Raw genomic sequence first — 20,784 nt, 5'->3', positions numbered from 1 at the left:
ACAATCAAGAAGTTAGTTTCCTTGGAAGATCAGTACCACCACCCATGCCCCCTTCAGGAAGAGGATCCTCTTTTGTCAAATTTCCAATTCTAAAGCCTGACTGAAGAGTAAAAATTCCTCTAGCTTTCCCAAACATTGGTGATAAGCATTTGCTTTGGTTTGCTTTCTTTATTCATTCCTTTGGTTTCTGATCTGAAGGAGGTCATAGAAGATGCAATGTTCTATGGGTGGACAGGATTACTGAAGAAGTAGACTTTGGGTGGGGAGGAGAGGGGGAATCTGGTCCTGATGAGTGTGAAGTGGCAGGAGTATTCACTGTCAGTGATTTGCTGAAGAAAGAGGATAAGACATTCTCCCTTGCTTGCACTTGCTTTCCTATCAGGGTCCAGTTACCTGCTAGAACGAACTATCTCACCCATGACTCTGCCTTGGTTGAGGCTTTGCCCTCACTCTGGCTGGCTCCTCCTCCATACCTTTGCACATCCCAACCATATCCATCCTTCTAGAACTATTCAGACGCCAGCTCCTTAGAGATGCGTCCACCCAACTCTCGAGCATTTTTATCTACCTTTCACCTTACGATTTGGTATCTCGTACGGAAGCTACTTACGCAGAGGTCCGATCCCCATTAATCTTGGAGCAACTTGAGGGCAGGCAGGGTCCAAGGCGGTTCCAGTTCTGTGCCCCTTGTGCCCCAGGACTTCGCGGGCATCAATAAATACTGGTTGGGCGAGCACAATAGTAGTAGGAGGACAGTCAATTCTCCCAAGTGCCCAGAGAGCATCTCCTATTGCGATGGCCTCCGGAGCCCGGAAGAAAGTAGGAGAGCGGTGAGGAGCAAGGTACGTGGCTGGGCAGGGCCGAAGTGCGGGCTGGGGCGGAGGGCAGAGGGCTCAGGGCTCAGTCGGGCCGGGCCACCCTCCTCGTGACTCCTCCTCCCCCCTCCACGGCTCCGAGTCAGGTGATTCCGAGCACGTGACGGGCACCACCTACCTTGCTGCTCCCGAGTGGCAGCTCGGGCGGCCAATGAGGGGCCGGGTCCGGGCGCCGAGCCTATGAGAGCCGGGCTCCGGGGGGCGGGCTGCATGGCGGTGGCGGCTGCCGGGGGCGGTGGCGGCGGCGGCCTGGGGAGGCGGCGGCCTGGCTCGGCCTGGCGTGGCCTGTCAGGGCGCGGGCGGCAGCTGCTCCAGCACCATGTCCCTGCAGTACGGGGCGGAGGAGACGCCCCTCGCCGGCAGTTACGGCCCGGCGGACTCGTTCCCAAAGGACTTCGGCTACGGCGTGGAGGAGGAAGAAGAGGAGGCGGCAGCGGCGGGCGGCGGGGTTGGGGCGGGGGCCGGCGGAGGCTGTGGCCCGGGGGGCGCTGACAGCTCCAAGCCTAGGATTCTGCTCATGGGGCTCAGGCGCAGCGGCAAGTCCTCCATCCAGAAGGTGAGTGGGGCCTCGCCGGCCCCTCTGCCCCTCCCCCTCCCTCCTCTACCCGGGGGCGCGGGTGGCCGCCGGGGGGGAGGCCCCGAGGAGGGCGGCGGCCGGGCTGTCCCAGCGCACTTTCTCTTCTCCTCCGGTGAGCAGAGCCCGGGCGCGGCCCTCGTCGGGACCCCGATCTTGGAGTCCACGCCCAGGTCAGCCGAGGCCGACTGGGTCCCCGCGCTCCCCGAGTGGCCGGAGCGAGGCAGGTGTCCGTGGCACCGCCCGGGACCTCGCCTCTGGGACCCAGCCCCTGTGCCATTCACGAAACTGAGACTTGCTCCCCGGTTCTAACTTGGAGAACTTCCCACACTCCCTCCCCGGACCCGGTTGTGTTTGCGCCTCTCACTTCAGGTGATCTGAGTTTTCAGGGCTTCCCAGGTGAGCCCCAGGGAGCAGCGTCAGAAAGAGTAGTGACTAACTCTTTGGCCTTTGTAATGCCTCCTCTTGTTACTAGTACGAAGGAGACTTCACTGTGACATTTGTGGGATTTGGGGGCTGTTCTTCCACCTATTTTAGTACTTGTGGCCCGGTGAGTATAATTACTAGTGATTGTCCCCCGTTTGTGAGTGGCTACAAAAATTTTGAGACCTGGAGAATATTTGCAGACCTTTGTCAGTCCATGTGCTTTCACTTGGGGAATGTCGGGAACGGATGGAGGGTTCCTCACTTTTTAATAAGGGGGAAATAGAGGCAGAGTTGACCTCCTTCATCAGTCATGGCTCTTACACACAAAGTGAGCTGGCGATAAAATGCTAGATACCTGGCCTTTTGCCCTTTCCACTCTGTTGCAGAGGTCTCTCCAAAATAAATCTCTGCATGATATTCTGTAGACATGATGTTTTTAAGAAGTAGTCTTCTTCCACGTGTAATGGATTACTGTGTTTTATTTATCTTTTACCTTTACAGCAAAATCTGAGTACATTTATGGTAGGTTTTTAGCAAACTGATTTTAATTCTTTTCACTTGTTACTCACTATCTAAGCCTTGGGAGTAACTATCCATTTTTCTCATCTAGAAAGTAACAGAGAGGCAAATTAGTTTTGTGTTAGAATTGTATAGATTGTGATAATTTTGATTCTTAACAATTGCCTTTACCATTTATTTGGGAGCTGTCTTTTCCCTGTCAACTCCCATTCTTTCCCCTCCCCACATATATTCCTTCTCCCTCAATATGTCACTTTCTGCTTGGTGTAATTTGCCTTTGTTTCATTTCTTCCACAATACTGCAAACCCATTGAGGGCAGGGTCCAGTCAGTTTCATTTCTGATTATTTCTCAGAGCCTGATAAGTTTTCAGTGAACAAAACTGCTTAAACTTTATAAGTTTTCATAATCTTAAAGCAGATTTTGGCAGAATTGATAGTTTTACAGAAAAAAAATCAAACTGAAATGAGAGACATTGCTACTGCTAGTATTGAATACAGACAGAAAATAGCAGAAAAGTTTCAGCTTTTCTGGTGATTTGATTTCAATAATTTGGTGTCTTCTGTTAGAAGTTAAAGGATAGTGGATACCAGTGGATACACCGTTCACTTTTTACCTCTTTTAAAATTTTTGGTATAGGATCAAGTTCTTTAAATTATGTTAATTCAGGGTGGAGTTCTGTATTTTAAATAAAAATTGGAGTAGTCATTAAATTGTTTTCTTTCTTTTGACAGGTGGTGTTTCATAAAATGTCACCCAACGAGACCCTCTTTTTGGAAAGTACCAACAAGATTTACAAAGATGACATTTCAAATAGCTCCTTTGTGAATTTCCAAATATGGGATTTTCCTGGGCAAATGGACTTTTTCGACCCTACTTTTGACTACGAGATGATCTTCAGGGGAACAGGAGCTTTGATATATGTCATTGATGCACAGGTAGTTAGAAATGATAATGTTTACTTTTCTTCTTTGGTGATGGAAGATGTAGGAACAAAGGAAAGTTGTTTATTTGTCATGTGCTTCTTGCAGCTTATTTCTTTGCCAGTAGATTCCCTAACAGTGCGAGAGATGTACCTGCAGAGGTGCTTTGGGAACAGACATGCCATTGTACAAGTACAGAATATCAGATGACTAGGAGATATGGTTTATATCCCTGAGTTCTAGTTAGTGAGCAGCGTTCCGTTTTTGTTAATAGTAGATATTGCTGTACTCTATTAACTATTACAGTAGTGATGTCACTCACTGAAAAGGTCTCATCAGTGCCCATAATATAAGGAGGAATGTGAGAACTGAGTCAGTAAATATTAAAGTGAATAGTTTCTTTAGTTGACCAAGTAGGGTTTAGCCCAAGGAGCACTTATTGAGGGCCTAGCATGTGGCGGGCACTCAGACTGATGGGATGTGTCTCCATCCTTAAGAATCTTACTTTTTCTAAGCTTAAGCATTAGTTAGGAATGCTTTCTGAATGACAGGATCTGTAATGGCTGCTTTCATATACATGACCTAATTAATGTCTTCACAAAACTGGGAGGTAGGTACTGTAATTCCGATTTTATGGATAAGTAAACTGAGATCACAGAGTTGAAGCAACCTGCTTAAAGTCACACATCTAATAAATGGCAGAGCTGGGATTACTTTAAAAATTCCATTGGGAAGAAGTGTCGATTTCCCATTTCTTTTCCTTATATTATCAGTATTAAAAATTACAAGCATTAACTTGGTAGTTGAATTCTTTATCTTGAGCGATTGAAGATCTGTTTAGTGGTATAAGTTAATGTATTTGGATGTTTGAATATTTATGAATAATTAGGATAATATATTTTCTGTGGTTGGGGAAAGAGGTAGTTTGAGGCTTTCTTAACTTAAGATTTCTTTTTAAAAAATATTTTGTTCTGACTTACAGGATGACTACATGGAGGCTTTAACAAGACTTCACATTACTGTTTCTAAAGCCTACAAAGTTAACCCAGACATGAATTTTGAGGTTTTTATTCACAAAGTTGATGGTCTGTCTGATGATCACAAAATAGAAACACAGAGGGACATTCATCAAAGGGCCAATGATGACCTTGCAGATGCTGGGCTAGAAAAACTCCACCTTAGGTAACAACCTGTGTGTTTGATATGAGAGCCCTGAAAAGTGTGTAAATGTATTCCCATCTCTGTCATTACAAACACGTAGCTCTCTGTTACTGGTATACCCTTCCCAAATCTGTAATGTTTTTGATCTCTTTGTTGTTGAATTCAAGCAGGTTTGGGAGCCTAATGTTATTGAGACGTTACTTTCCCCCTTTTTTGCATTTTCCCAGAGGTGGAAGTCATGTGAAGTGTGTTTCTGTAGGTGTGTTTACAAATTCATCTCGAGAGACTGGAGTCAGGCTGTTTCCTCATGGCATAAATCTGCTTTGGGGCTCCCCTCTCTTGGTTTCATTATTATTATTATTTTTTCCTTCTTGCCTCAGTTCAGGGAATCTCTGTCGCATTTGTTGTAAAAGTCTGTAGCTTGAGCTTTCACAGTGTCTGTTTCAGTAGGAAGAGCTTTTTAAAGAGGGTACACTTTAATGTCTGGACTGTAATGTATCTTGTTTATGTTTTTTAAAACACGCTTTTATGAATCTCTAAAAATTGGGTTAAGTGAGTGTATCTTACCAAGTTTAAAGAGCTCTCAAGTTTAAAGAACTGCCGATTCATAATTAAATATTAAGAAATTATTAAAGAACACCTATTAGGATTGATGACTTGTGTACTTGTGTTCTGAAAGTGTATAAGAAATATTTCCTACATCTTATTTATTTATTTTTTTATGGTTTAGGTAGAAATGACTAATAAAAAGTACCCAAGAAAATGTTCTTTTGATGATATAAACAGCTTAAAGGGGAAGCAGGCGAGAGACAAACCATAGCTATTTCCTTATCCCTGGTCTGTTATAATGACTTCTCTATAGGCTCAAGCCAACCCCCATTTTTCAACCCCTAATATTCTCTAGGGCCTCTGGCTCCAAGATCCTTCTGTTATTCTCCTAGGAAACCACATAGAAAAGTCTCATTGACCTCTAGCCTGGATTAAAATATGTGCAAGTAATTCAGGCTTTAAAAAAATTCAGCAGTATTTGTAGGAGAAAGTGAAAGTATCTTCCCATAAAATTCTTCAATCTTACTCTTCCACCATGAATGATGGATTTTAAGCCATGATTGTCCTGTGTTCTCCAGTGCCCATGGGAACCCTTCTGGTCCTCTTAACACCACGTCTGTGTCCCTTTCCAGGGCATCCCGCCTCATTGGTACGCACCATCCCTTTTTCCAGTTCTCTTTGGGGCCCTAGGCCTTGTTAACAGCATTAAGCTTTATTAATAACTAGCAGGCCTATGGATGAGGCTGTATTTGATTTCCAATTTCGGAAACTTAGCTTACTATAAAGTGCCCTGTGGCTTGGAGGTTCTTCCCTGCCCCCATCCACCTCCAAGCCTCATAGTTCCTGCAGGACCTTCTCACGTTGCCAAAATATTCCTTTGACCCTAGTGCCTGTGGGGGGATCATCTTGATCTCACCTGTGCCATTGTTCTGACATCTAGATTAGAGCCCCATCTAGGTTAGCTTCTTAGGTGAGCTCTTTGAAAGTGTCTTTAGATTAGGTACAAAGTGTGATATAAACAGTTATGTGTCTCTGACTTTGTAATTTGTGTTTATAATTATATAATGGATACAACTTTATAACGAAGAGTATATTCCCGGAGTGAGAAAGTAGGTACAATTGACCACACTGTTATTGTTAAAGGTCTCTCGCAAATACGTGTTTTGTTAAATCTACAAATTTACTTCACTGTGCATCCTCTTAGGCCTCCAGATAGCTGTTCCATTTTCTCTAGAGCCCCTGCTCTCATCCTCCATAATATGTTATTTACATAAATTCTAAGCTCCAGTTTTATTCATTCATTTATTCACCAAATGTTTATGAGCACTCTTCAGGGTAGTGGGCCTGCAGCTGTGAGCAAGGCTGACAGAGTCTCTGTCCTCATGGAGCTTATATTCTGATGAATGAGACAGCTCAGAAGCATTTATAAATAAATGTATAGTATAATTTTAAGTGCTTACCAGTGCTGTGAAGAAAAACAAATTAGGGGAAAGGGGTTGAAAGTAATGGGTACAGGGGTACTATTTTAGGTAGGGGAGTCAGGAGGGAACTTTCTGAAGCGGTAACATTTTAGTAGAGACCTGTATTGTATTCTTATTTAATGAATGTCACCTATCTCCTATGAGCTTTCTCTTGGTTTTAATCTTGGTTTTTGTCAGTTATGGGCTTAAGAAACCAAGGTTTTTGGATCAGATTGCAAAGACTTAGGTGAATATTCAGGTTTCTGCATCTGAAAATGCTTTCCTGTGTACTGCCTCAATTGCCCTCTGTGTAAATGCAATAAAGGGACGGAGAGCTACAAGCCAGGTGGGGAAACTGCATTTGTCATCTTTCATGATGGGTATGGTACACAAGATAAAGAGGCTGTGTTTGAACTTACGGAAATCAAATGTTAAGAAACTTAAAATTCTATGTATCATGATAATTGTCACTGGACTTAAGATTTTTCAAATTAATCAAACTATGTTGTGTTTTTCAGCTTTTATTTGACTAGTATCTATGACCATTCAATATTTGAAGCCTTTAGTAAGGTGGTGCAGAAACTTATCCCACAACTACCGACCTTGGAAAATCTATTAAATATCTTTATATCAGTAAGTGAGCTATTTAATTCATTGTAGTTTCTGGTTCCGTTTTTGTTGAATATATTTGTGTTATCAAGTTCTCCAAAAAATTGCTGGAATTAGTCTGAATCAAGCTTAAAGACTAATAATACAATTAAGTGTAAAGTAAGTAATAAAAACATTTAAAAAATGGCTTGAGGGCTTCCCTGGTGGCGCAGTGGTTAAGAGTCCGCCTGCCGATGCAGGGGACACGGGTTCGTGCCCCAGTCCGGGAAGATCCCATGTGCCGTGGAGCGGCTGGGCCCGTGAGCCATGGCTGCTAAGCCTGCACGTCCGGAGCCTGTGCTCCGCAGCAGGGGAGGCCACAACAGTGAGAGGCCTGCGTACCGCAAAAAAAAAAAAAAAAAAAAAAAAGGCTTGAGTTATTTTCTGAATTTTTTTCCTTAATACTCACTTTTTCTTGTTTTAAAATGCCCTGATGAGATATTTTCTCATGCTTTCTGAATTAATATCTTCATGGTATCTGTTTCCTGAAGGAAGAGTAGAAAGTAGGGTAGATTGGGTTTTGGGAATTGGACTTAATCTCTGCCTTATTGGAGGCCACATTGAAAAATTGATCCTTTCCTTGCTAACTGTAATCTGTGTCATATTTCACATTACTTATTTTGAGGATTCAGCTTAATAAAAAAGGATATTCTTCCAATAAATTTAGCATTCAGCCACTATATTTCCCAAACATTTCTTTGAAGGACTCAATGTATAGTGATCCCCAGTTCTTTGGGCTTTTTGGGTTATGCTAGATGTTGATGTGAAACATTCTTTGCCACATCAAACCTTTCTGGTAGCAAGGTCATTTGAATCAGAGATTGATTATTGCCCCAAAAAGGATTATTGAAAATGTAGCATGGCTTGATTTTTGGAGATTTTTTTGGGTGTGTGTGTGGCATCTTAGGAAATAATTCATTTAAGTAAAGAGGATGAAGAAAAAACAAATTTGACTGGTGCGATTATGTCAGTAAATCAGAGCAGAGAAATAATTCCACTTTTATTCTTTGGATAAGAGACGTGTCTCCTAAGCAAGTACTATTTGCTCTCTTGGTTTTAGGTTGTATAATTAAAAATGCTCTTGGATGTTAATCAGTGATTCAAGATCTTTGATAAGTTTACAAATTGTGATTCTTAAAAAATGAACATTCAATTTTGTTTTTTCAAGAATTCAGGTATTGAAAAAGCTTTTCTCTTCGATGTTGTCAGCAAAATCTACATTGCAACAGACAGTTCTCCTGTGGATATGCAGTCATATGAACTTTGCTGTGACATGATTGATGTTGTAATTGATGTGTCTTGTATATATGGGTAAGTCGTACATATATATTTCTGCAAGATCTCAGATACGGGGAAGACTACCAGCTTGATTTGTCAGGGGGATTAATTTCTGAGGCGTCTAGCAAGTAGTGATGAAGTAGAATTGTTCTGACCATAGTGCTTCAACTTGGAGCATGATTTCTGTGTGGGTGGGCTGCTGGGTCTTAACTCCTTCAGCATAGGTGGATAAGACCGGTGTGACTAGTGCCAGACTCACTATCACTGAAAGTTTCACCTGCTATTATTTGGGGGGTTTGTACTGTGTCTTCTCACTACTGCAACTTAGCTAGATCAATAAATAAGATTAATTTATTTAAAACACTCTGAATAACAAAGTATGTACTGGTTCCTAATTTAATCTCAGGTTTTGTGTAACTGAGGGATCCTTAATCTTTCAGAGAGCTCAGAAACAAGGAAATCAGAATTCTGGACGTCAGAAGAACTTATAAACATTTGACCTATACATCTAAGTTTCCAAAATAAGTCTCTAAAATATAAACTCTTGTTTTATGCATATTTACCACACTCTATACAGAAATTTGTAAAAGCTGGCAAAGAAGTGATTTTGTAGAATAACCCAGAGGATAGGTGAAAACTTTGGTGAACTTACTGGTGTTTCAAAAGCCAGTAACCTCTGCAGCCTCTAATAGCCCTGATTCATCTCATGTATTAATGTCAGTCCTCACAATGCACTGTCTCGATGCTCTGACATTACCTTTGCTTTCTGATACCTGTGTCCTTTATCTGTTGTTCCTCTCTGCTCCACCTAGTCTAAATTCCTCTTTCATCTCTCTGTCCCTACCCTTTACCTTGCTCTCTCCGCCTAACCTTGTCAGTGTCTTTGTCCAGCTGCCTCTGGGTAGGAGAATGCATTTGTGTTACCTCTTCTTTACCTGTCTATTCTTGTCTTGCATTCCTGTCTCTTTTTCAGTTTTGTGATTATATGCTCTCCTTTGTTTTTATTCTTTCCACAGTGAAAATGAGATTTTGTCCGTAGGTTATGCAGAAGAGTTTCATGTTCCTATTCCTAATTTTAAAAATGGATGAATAGAACATTCGCTTTTTCTTTAAAATAAATCAGATTTTCATAAATCAAATTTAGTTATAAAGTTTATTTTCTGTATAAGGTACACTGTAAACTACATTATATATGATAAAGTGCATTATAAAAAAGAAGAGAAATAGCCATTACTTCGTATTCTTAACACAATACATGTGTGCAATTCGGTATGCTTTATTGAAGTTCAGTTTGCTGCTTATTTGATATATATATATATATTTTTTTGGCTGCATTGGGTTTTCATTGCGCACGGGCTTTCTCTAGTTGCGGCGAGCAGGGCTACTGTTTGTTGCAGTGCGCGGGCTTCTCACTGCAGTGGCTTCTCTTATTGTGGAGCACGGGCTCTAGGTACACGGGCTTCAGTAGTTGTGGCACGCAGGCTCAGTAGTTGTGGCTTGCGGGCTCTAGAGTGCAGGCTCAGTAGTGTGGTGCACAGGCTTAGTTGCTCTGTGGCATGTGGGATCTTTCTGGACCAGGAATCGAACCCGTGTCCCCTGCGTTGGCAGGCAGTTTCTTAACCACTGTGCCACCAGGAAGTCCTGCTTACTTGACTCTTGATTTATGTTTTTTGAACGGGACCGTATTTATTGATTTTAGTTTTTGTATTTACTCCTTTTTCACTGATGGCAGTTTTCATATTTCAGGTCCTTCTTTATTTGTAGAGGGTGTCAGCGCCAATTAGTGTGAGGGAATGTTGGAAACCTGCTGTGTTCCATGCATCCTAGGTGAAGAAGGTGATGTGAGCGCATGGAATGAATACTGCAGCATGGGCTGGGCACCCATAGCTAAACACAGCTTCTGTTCCAATAAGGGAGAGCGGGCATTCTCCTTTCTCAAAAGACGGTCAGGAAACTGGGTGGAAACCCTTATTGTTGTGCAAATGTGACAAAATGCTGAGTTGGGAAACCTCTAATGGATGATACTTTGTTTTAAAACAGGTTAAAGGAAGATGGAAGTGGAAGTGCTTACGACAAAGAATCTATGGCCATCATCAAGCTGAATAACACAACGGTCCTGTATTTAAAGGAGGTGACTAAATTTTTGGCACTGGTCTGCATCCTTAGGGAAGAAAGTTTTGAACGAAAAGGTAATGCATTTTAAAAAGATTTCTTTAAGTTCTTTGTCATAATTTCTTAGGTTCTTGAAAGCAAGAAAAAACAATATTGCAGTGTTAGAGGATTTACCAGCTCAAACTCCTTTTGTGCCTTCCCGTCCACGTACAGTGCAGACTTTCTCCTGCCTTCTTTTGGTCTTTTATTTTAAATCAAGTTTTTTATTCCAGCCTCTCTCATTTTACATCCTTCCATTACCTGTCTTAACTGCCTACGGTTTGGCTTCCACCTGAACCAGTCTGCTGAAGCTGTTTGAGAGGTTACTAGGTCTTCTTCTTGCTGCATTCAGTGGCCTTTTCTCATTCTGTGGCCTCTTCAGGCTTCTGAAGCATGTGCTGTCAATCCCTCCTCCCTCAAGCTTTCTTCTCTCTGCTTCCCTAAAGCAGAACTCTCCGGGTTCTTCTATGTGTTTGTTTCTCTGACCACCTGTCCTGTTTCTTCTGTTTTTCTTTTTCTGAGTGTTCTTCAGAGCCAGGTCTCCTGCTCGCTTCTTCACTTAATTCTCCTGGTCAGCGCATCTCATCCATGCCTTCAGTTAATCTTCTCTGTGTAGTTGATTGAAAAATTCACCTCTCCAACTCTGGCTTGGGCCTGTGTTTCCATCCTGTGTTTGGAGCTATTAGTAAGACATCTTCACTTAAATATTTTATGTTGTCCATGGTGTCAAAAACTGATGAATATTTTCCCCTTTGTTTCACGACCATCCCGGCTACTCTACTTCTGTTACTCGTTACGCCGTTTTTCTGGTGTCCAAGCTTAGCTATGTGCAGTCAGGTAATCGTATGGTGTAATTGCCCATGAGGCTCTTGCAGATCATCTCACAGAGAGCATTCTGTGTTTTCCTTTTTCTATTCTTTTCCTGTGTTTACATTCAGTTTTCACCAAATCTTACCATTTGTTTCTTGGAACTGTTTCTCGGGTGTCCTTTCCGTTTACACTGTTGGTGACTCCAATCCAGGTCCTCATTCCTCCAGCCTGTGGTGCTGCATTCAACATATATGTTAATGGTTCAGCATGTATCATCTTTTATTCTAAAGGCAGACTAGGTTTCAGAAAATTCCTTTTATCATGTTATTTAACTACTCAAGGATCTATAGTAACTCTTATTCACTGCAACAAGTCCCTGCTTTTCTGCTTGGGTTTTGTGATATTAATTAATACTGAATGAATTAATATTATTTCACTGATGTTGATATTAATGAAATATTTTAGATATACAAAGTGTTTTGGGTACAACAAAAATGTGAGTATTCACCTTTGAGCTTAAGAACTGAAACATGACAAATACATATTTGTCTTCTGTGTGTTTCTCAGTTGAAACCCCCTCTTGCGCTCTGTTGAATGTAGTGTTTTCTTTTTCCTGTGCATGATTTAGTCTTTCGCTTCATATCTATCCTTAAACAATATAGGGTATTGTGTATCTTTGTGTAAATGATGTCCAAATGTAAGTTGTCTTCTGCAAGTTGCTTGTTTCTCTTCATTCAAGATTGTTTTTGAGAATTATCCGTATCGATAGGTGTAGCTCCAGTTCGTCCATTCAGTTGTCACTGCCGCACAGTAGTCTATGGATTGCATGTACCACAATTTATATTCTTCTTGCTGGACATCTAGATGATTTTTAAGATTACAAATAGTTTTGCAAGAAATGCTCATGAACAAGTTTGCCTTTGCACATATGGAGAATTTCTCAAGAGTAATAAGTATTTAGGAGTGGAATTTATAGAGGACATATGTCTTCAGCTTTATTAGGCATTATTGAATTGCTCTCCAAAGTGGCTTATTTTCACCCCAGACAGTGCTTTGTGGGAGTTCTTGTCACTTCATGTCCTTGATAATGTTTGATATTGTTAGACTGTTTAGTTATTGTCAGTCTGGTAGGTGTGAAATGGTATCTCATTTGGTTCTGGTTTTTATTTCTTTAATTACGGGTTAGAGCAAGCATCTTTTTCACTGCAGGTACCCTTTTATGTCTGTTCAGGTGTCTTCTCTGGTAATTTATCTGTTCATATACTTCTATCTTTTTTGTACTGTGTCTTTTTTGTACTTAGGAGTTCTTTATTTTTCTCCATTCTAATCTTTTTTTTTTTTTTTTTTGCGGTATGCGGGCCTCTCACCGTTGTGGCCTCTCCCGTTGCGGAGCACAGGCTCCGGACGCGTAGGCTCAGCGGCCATGGCTCACGGGCCCAGCTGCTCCGCCGCATGTGGGATCTTCCCAGACCCGGGCACGATCCCGTGTCCCCTGCATCGGCAGGCGGACTCTCAACCACTGCGCCACCAGGGAAGCCCTCTCCATTCTAATCTTTAAAAATTTAAAAAACTTTTGGCTATGGAAATTTTCAGATATACACAAAAGTAGACTAGCACAGCGATTCCATGTACCCATCTTCCTGCTTTCACAGTCATCAAGACATGGTCAGTCTTATTTGCTGTATATCCTCCTCACAACTAAATTATTATCTTTTGCTCTTTTGTTGTGGAAACTATCAAACATAAAAAAGTAGAGAAAATAATGTGAGGGAACCCCTTTTTATCTATCACCCAGATTCAACAGTTATCAAAATCATAGCCATTCTTATTTGCTTGCTATACCTTTTTCCCTACTGGGTTATTTTGTTTTTGTTTTTTTTGTTTTGCGGTACGTGGGCCTCTCACTGCTGTGGCCCCTCCCGTTGCGGAGCACAGGCTCTGGAAGCGCAGGCTCAGCGGCCATGGCTCACGGGCCCAGCCGCTCCGCGGCTTGTGGGATCCTCCCAGACCGGGGCACGAACCCGTGTCCCCTGCATCGGCAGGCGGACTCCCAACCACTGCACCACCAGGGAAGCCCCCTACTGGGTTATTTTGAAGCAAATCTCTAACATCAAATCATTTTGTCTGTACAGATTTCAGCAGGTGTCTGTAAGAGGCAGTGAGTGCGCTTTTTAAAGCATAGCAGTATTACCATCAGTATTTGTGTAAAAAGAACCCCAAAAAACAGTGATTTCATAATATCATCAAATATCCAGCCAGTGTTCACATTTCCTTGATTGTCAGTTTAATTTTACCATTTGCATAGAAGTCAGTTTTAATGTAGTTGAACTTACTAAAACTTTTATTTTTTTCCTGAATCTGAAGGACCTCCGTAATTTGACTCTAACCTGCTTATTCAGACTCCATTCTCAGTACTTTTCCCCAAAATTCTCTGCCCCTATCTCCAGCCAGACCAGTTTGTTTCCTGTTTTCCACCTGTGTGCTGTGTTCCCTCATTGCCAGCTCCCTGCTGTTGTCTTGTGATTCTGCTCTCCCTTCCTGCCTGATTAAATCCTGCCCGTATCCTCAGAGCTCTGCCTCACACCTGGAGCTTTCATTGCTGCTTTTGCCCTGCACTTGGCTCTCCCACCTTTGGACTTCTTTCACAGTAGTCATTTTAACATCAGATTGTTGTGATTTCTTTCTCGTGTGCTGTCTTTACGTCCCAGTATCCTCGAGGACGTAAGTCCTCTCTTTCTGCTCTGCCCTTCTCAGCACTGGCTTCTATTCTCAAGTTCTCCTCGTGATCTGGAATGGCTCCTGGAGCTCCAGCAATCTTATCCATATTCTGGACATTAAGGAGGAATGGGGAGGAATAGGGAAGTCTTCCTTTTAAGGAGACTTCACAGAAGTCTCACACACTTGCATTTATCTCAGTGGCCAGAATTGGTCATATGTCCATACGTACCTGTAGGGAGCCCTTTGTTTGACCGAAATCTTATTTGGAAGCCAGTTCATAGAGCAGATGAGGACGGAGCTGCCTTACCTCCCATATAGGGGAAGCAGGCTTCCTGAGACTCTGCCTGATGGGCCTCTCTGACACGTCCCAACCCCATGGCTCTACTAAGCAGTTTGCAAAACTGTTCCAACTGTTCACTTCAGCTTTTCTTTGGCTGCCTCAGAGACTTGTAAAAGGAAAAGCTTAATAAATCAAAAAGTATTTTACTTGGACTTTAGATTTCATTGTAAATTTTCTTAGCAAATTTGTCTTCCTGATTGCTTTTTTATTTACCCTGTTCACTTCCAGGCCCCAGAGGTAACCAGTGTTAACACTTGGGCATACGCTTCATCATGTTTCCAGTGTGAAGAATTCCTCAATTGGATATATGTTTTTAAATACATATCAATTATTTTTTTCCGTCACCAAATGTTTCCTAGTAGATAGTCTCACAGTTGACATTCAGGAGGCCTAATCTCCTTTTTCTCTCCTGCAGGTTTAATAGACTACAACTTCCATTGTTTCCGAAAAGCTATTCATGAGGTTTTTGAGGTGGGTGTGACTTCTCACAGGAGCTGTGGTCACCAGACCAGTGCCCCCAGCCTGAAAGCGTTGACACACAACGGCACGCCGCGAAATGCCATCTAGCCTGAATGCCGGTGGTCGGGGTCTGTGCCAGCTTATTCCTCACTCCAGGGTCAGATGCCATGTGCTACAGGACATGGAAGTTGCCGCTTGTGGGAGTCTGGTGCCTGTTGCACTAGAGACAAGGGGTAGAGTTTCTCATTTGGATGAAAACCCCTTCAACCAGTGGTGTGCAACTGAAGCTACTATTTCTTTTTTTTAAAAAAATGGCAAAAAAGAATTCTATAGACCACAGACCTCAAGTGTCTTTCTCCTCTTGGGGGTCCTACTTTAAGTAGTTGGGATATTTTGGACCTGGAGATAACATCACTTACCCATCCTTACCAGAGAATGTTGCTGTCAATTACCAGTTGAAAATAATAGAAAGAACTGAGTTTTTATATGCTTCGCTTAGATTTTCATTTGAGTAGTCTCTGAAAATCCTGCCTTGCTTAAGTTCTAACACTGCCTCTCAGATTTCAATTTTGGACCTTGCACACCTCAGACCTAAATGCATTTGCTTGCTAACTCAGAAGACACATGGTCTGACTGCAGCAAAGGACATTTCTGTATTTGTTTCTGAGGAAATGAGAAAATTTTATGCTGCATCAAGTCAAGAGCAAGGCTCAACAGTGGCCGCTGCATTAGTTCCCTCGGAAGTGTTGAAGAACAAACTTTAAAACAGAAGAAAATTTTTGCACCTGTGTTTTGGGTACCAGATATCTGGGTTCTTGCTCCCACGTTAGATAAATGATTCTGATCACTGTAACAAAGGGAATTAAAAAAAATTTTGTTTTCCCCGCAATCTCCTCCTCTTAGGAGGGAAATGCATTATGTCACTGAATTATGTAGCTCACTTTTCTTTAAACTTGATACCAGCCCCCACATTCCTTTTATTCTAAGCTATCGAGATCCTTTAAGAATTGCTGTTTTGTTGACCCTGAATGACCCTCAGGCGCTGGTGGACTGTCCACTGGGACTGAGGAGAGCACATTGGCACCACGACATGTCGTTAAACATACTTCGTCTTCAGTATTCTGACGCCAAGTGTCAACTGTGGTACTTTCTTCACCTAGGATATTAATTCATAATTGTTTCTTTTTGTTGAAGATTGATACCCTTTTCCATCGACTTAAACTTACACGTTATTTTTACTCCACATGCCCAGTAGTCATGTATTCCAAAGCCACTGGACCACTTGAGTACATAAGTGCCACTGTTTAATGAAATATGTATATTCAGGTCTGTAAACCTAACAGTGTGACTTGGAGTGCTTCCTGCAGACGATTCTGACTGTTGAGTATTTACATGGACCATGGTGATATCCAAAAAAAAAAAATGCTTTTATATTTATAGATTATTTCATTGAACTATATAAAATGGGTATCAATAAATGTATTTACTCCAGAATAAGTTTTTTATTTGCCTAAGGTAATAGAAGGTTGGGGTGATGGAACATTGGCTTGTCCCGCTCTGTCATCCATTTCTTCTTTCGCTGCCTCATATGGTTAAAATGCCTTATGTTTCAAGACTTCAAGTTCTGTCCTGTTGCAGGAATTTCATGCCTTGTGTCCAGATACCATCTCCTGGCCCGTTTCTGTTTAGGGTAGGAGGTCTAGGTAAAAATGGTGTTTCATACCAACAGATCTCACTCATGGTGGGGAGTATCCAGGGTCTGGCATAATTAATGTATGATATCCAAACCAGGAAGTGGTTCAGGGGATGAGATGAATAGAATACACTATACAAAATTTGCACTGATTCCAGCTCATTTTTCATCAGTTTCTGAGACACTCATTATTGACCCTTCAATGTTAAGTTCTGCTTACATAGTTAGGTTGGGTCTCAACTGGTTGGAGTAAAGTATACATCAGTTTATAGAAAGGAGGGAAGTAGAGGTTGAAAGATCTTTAATTTCATGACTGGATTACTTTAATTTTAAAACAATTGGAAATCACAAAAATAGATTTAAAAGAAAGCTTAAAATACTATCTAATCCTGTATCCTTTTTCAAATTATGGGAACTGAGGTCCAGAGGAGTAAAGAACATTGTCTAGGGTAATAGACGGGATGAACATGTTAAACTCCGAATCAGGATACTGTTGAGAGTGGAAGGGATGCCATTAATAATTATGCCAGAGCAATGGGTGTAAACTACGCTGTTCTGGGTAAACCAGGGGGCAACCCAGTCATAGATCTAGTTAGTAGTGAAGTGGGGGCCTGTGCTGCAGACCTGGCAGCCCAGTGCTGCCTGCCTTCATCTCCAGCCTCAGGCTCCCATTGGCTCAATGGAGATGATGCCTCAAGATGAGTGTACCATGGCATATAGGTGCCCAAGAAATATTTTTTCGTACTACTGTGGAAAATGATAAATTCAGGGAGTGATTAAGGAGAACAGGTGAAAAGTGATGGAATAGAAATAAAGTGAATGAAGAAAGGGGACAACTCAGGAAAAGGAAATGGAAAAATCAGAAAACTATCAAGGAGGGTTTGCCTGAAATGTTTTGCATCTCAATGGGTGTTTGTCTTCAACTGGCTACCTCAGAGAGCTGGGAGAGATGGTGAAATAAAACGTTTTAAATCTTTTGCAGCAGGGTGTTTGAGCTGTTCTACATACCACTACCTCTCCTGTTCACACACATTCATACATACACACATTCACACGTGCACGTGTGTACACACACAGACACGTATGTAATGATATCCCAATACAGAATGCTCAAGGTATTTGGAATTGTATTACTTTACCTCCTACGTTTAGAATTCTGTGTGTACACAGAGAAACAAGCAATTTTAAAGATAAAATTATGATTGTCACAAGTTTAATGTGTGTGATTCGTGGGCTTTGTTAAGATTCTCTATCTGTCCTGTTTTGTTTTGCAAATGCTGAAAGCTCTTCCAGTTATATCCAGAAGAGGTTAGTTAGTGGATATCATTATTGTTTTTCACCTAAGCTAGCAAAGTAACTTTAAACACTCCCCTTCTTTCCCCCAGAAACCCTGAAGGAACACAGTCTTCCAAGGGACTATAGGTGGCAGCTGGGCATAGCTGGAGTGTATTTCTGTTAACAGCATCTTCCTTGAACTGCTCCTACAGAGTTGGGAGTCTGGACGTGTAAAGAGCACGCAGGAGGGACATGAAGGGACAGCACCTACTACAGATTATTTCAGGTGGTTTCTATGTGTATTACCTCATGTAATCTTCACAGTACCTGGTGAGGTAGGTCCTCTATTCTATTTGCAGATGGGGAAACAGGCCTGGAGAGGCCTAATAGTGGTGGAGCTAGAATTGGAATCCATGCGGTTTGATTCTAGAACCTGCATCCTTAAATCACCACTTGACCTTGCTTCCCTAGTAGGGAGGGAGGATTTACTCATGGGGTGTTTTGCAGAACATGAATTCTATAGTTAGACTTTGGAAACAGCCTTCTGTAGTCTCTTGGAGATGTACTATGTACAGTCAAATATTCTCTGAAAAGACCTGCAATAGAGAAATCTGTTTACCTTGGTTTATATCCCACGTACCTAAGTTTGACTGTTTTAAGAAATGCCTATTCAAGCAGCATATAATAAATATACCAAAGGACACTTTACTGGAATATTTTCAGTGGGATTGGAAATAGGATTTTTATTCCATTTCCCAAGTGTCTTAATACAACCTTTAGTGGACTGTTGGTAAAATAAGAGGAAATTTTGTGCATTTTCACAATTGAGATTAGTAGCTCAAGCTGCTCCTTCAGCCTGGAATCTGTTTCCCTTGGCTTATAGAAATTCTGTTCATCCTACCAGGGTCAGCTTAAATGCCATATCTTCTACAAAAGCCCTCTAACCACTCCCCCTCCCCAGCACCTTGACATGGGTGGGTCTGTTCTCTGCTTCCTTGGTGACTTGCTCATCACCTGTATTTTCTACTCTGTAGTTTCTCCAATATCCCGTATGCTGAAGAAAAACCCGTGCTCATTTAAATGTTCCTCATTGTAGCTTTTTTTTTTCTTTTTTTTTTGCGGTACGCGGGTCTCTCCCTGTTGTGGCCTCTCCTGTTGCGGAGCACAGGCTCCGGCTGCCCAGGCTCAGCGGCCACGGCTTACGGGCCCAGCCGCTCCACGGCATGTGGGATCCTCCCGGACCCGGGCACGAACTCGTGTCCCCTGCATCGGCAGGCGGACTCTCAACCACTGCGCCACCAGGGAAGCCCCCCCCTCATTGCAGCTTTCATGTGAAGGCAGTGATGCTTTTCTGGTGTGGGCAGTAGCTTGTCTAGCTTTTTACCCGGTCTGGCCGCAGTGTGCATTTCCTTAGTGCTTGACCTCTAGGTGGCGGTGTTGTATTATTTAAACTCAAGCTTTCCGGCTCCTGCCCGTTGGCTCTGTTCTGAAAGTTTAAATTACCTGTATCACCCAAGTGTACACTTAACTTAGAGATCCAAAGGATTGCTTAAGTTATTTCTCCTGAAATCATATTCAGTGATGACTTGAGACACTGTATTGGAAGTGAAGCAGTTTGTGATTTTCACTTTTTCTATTCAGTATCAGCTTTTTAACAAGGGGTTGGAGAGGATGAAGGTCATAACATTCTTTGTTTCATGGATTACGGGTTTCAAAGGGGCTTTAAGAAGACCACTCCATCCTCATGCCTATAGCAGGCAGAACGACTTGTCCCCTAAGCCATCTGCTGTAGATGTGTATGCTCTTAAAGACTCCCAAGGAAGGAAATGCCACATATTTGAATGATAATATCTGCTTTCATCACTTTCTTTTGCCTCAGATGAGGTTTGTTGTAATTATTTCACACTTGAGAGCTAAAACACTGCAAAGGAAAGGCTTTAGCACATTATCCTTCCACGGGCATGTCATCTCTCCACAAGCCCCAGCTGTGACTTTGTTCTACAAAGACAAATTTTAATGTAAAAAGAACTAGATACATCAGTGCATCTTCAGAACTGTTTAAAATGTAATTGAGAAAATTGCAAAAGGACAGTTATAATGAGGAACTTAGTGGAAGGAAACTAGTAACCCCCTGACCCCTCCAAGTACCCGTTACTACCAACGTGTCTCTGGAAAAGTGCTGCAACTTCCACTGTAAGATCCTTATACTTTAAAAAGCAACTTTTTGTTCAACATTGCTAATTATTAGAGAAATGCAAATCAAAACTACAATGAGGTATCACCTCATGCTGGTTAGAATGGTCTACAAATAATAATAATGTACAAATAATAAATGTATACAAATACTAAATGGTGGAGAGGGTGTGGAGAAAAGGCAACCCTCTTACACTGTTGCAGCCACTGTGGAAAACCTTTTTAAGGAGGTTCCTTAAAAAACTAAAAGCAGGGCTTCCCTGGTGGCGCAGTGGTTGGGAGTCCGCCTGCCGATGCAGGGGACATGGGTTCGTGCCCTGGTCCGGGAAGATCCCACATGCCGCGGAGCGGCTGGGCCCGTGAGCCATGGCCGCTGAGCCTGTGCATCCGGAGCCTGTGCTCTGCAACGGGAGAGGCCACAACAGTGAGAGGCCCGCATACCACACACACAAAACAACAAAAAACTAAAAGTAGAGCTACCATATGATCCAGCAATCCCACTCCAGGGCATATATTCAGAAAAGATGAAAACTCTAATTCAAAAAGATGCATGCACCCCAATGTTCATAGCAGCACTACTTACAGTAGCCAAGACATGGAAGCAACCTAATGTCCCTCGACAGAGGAATGGATAAAGATATGGTACATATATACAATGGAATATTACTCAGCCACAAAAAAGGAATGAAATAATGCCATTTGCAGCAAACATGAATGGACCTAAATATTATCG

General features: G+C 42.1%; 1 protein-coding gene across 1 annotated transcript; it reads left to right on the top strand.

Moving 5' to 3' along the window:
* Positions 1–1,140: 1,140 nt before the first annotated feature.
* Positions 1,141–17,786, top strand: RRAGC (Ras related GTP binding C). Its single transcript, XM_060019715.1, has 7 exons — positions 1,141–1,431; positions 3,128–3,331; positions 4,299–4,498; positions 7,005–7,119; positions 8,303–8,445; positions 10,453–10,601; positions 14,847–17,786. The coding sequence occupies exons 1-7, from the start codon at positions 1,195–1,197 to the stop codon at positions 14,996–14,998; spliced, it is 1,200 nt and encodes a 399-aa protein (XP_059875698.1). The 5' UTR covers positions 1,141–1,194; the 3' UTR covers positions 14,999–17,786.
* The last annotated feature ends 2,998 nt before the right edge of the window (positions 17,787–20,784 follow it).

The sequence above is a fragment of the Delphinus delphis genome, chromosome 1 (assembly GCF_949987515.2).
Source record: "Delphinus delphis chromosome 1, mDelDel1.2, whole genome shotgun sequence".
Taxonomy (NCBI): Eukaryota; Metazoa; Chordata; class Mammalia; order Artiodactyla; family Delphinidae; genus Delphinus; species Delphinus delphis.
This window is presented reverse-complemented; position numbering and strand designations above follow the sequence as displayed.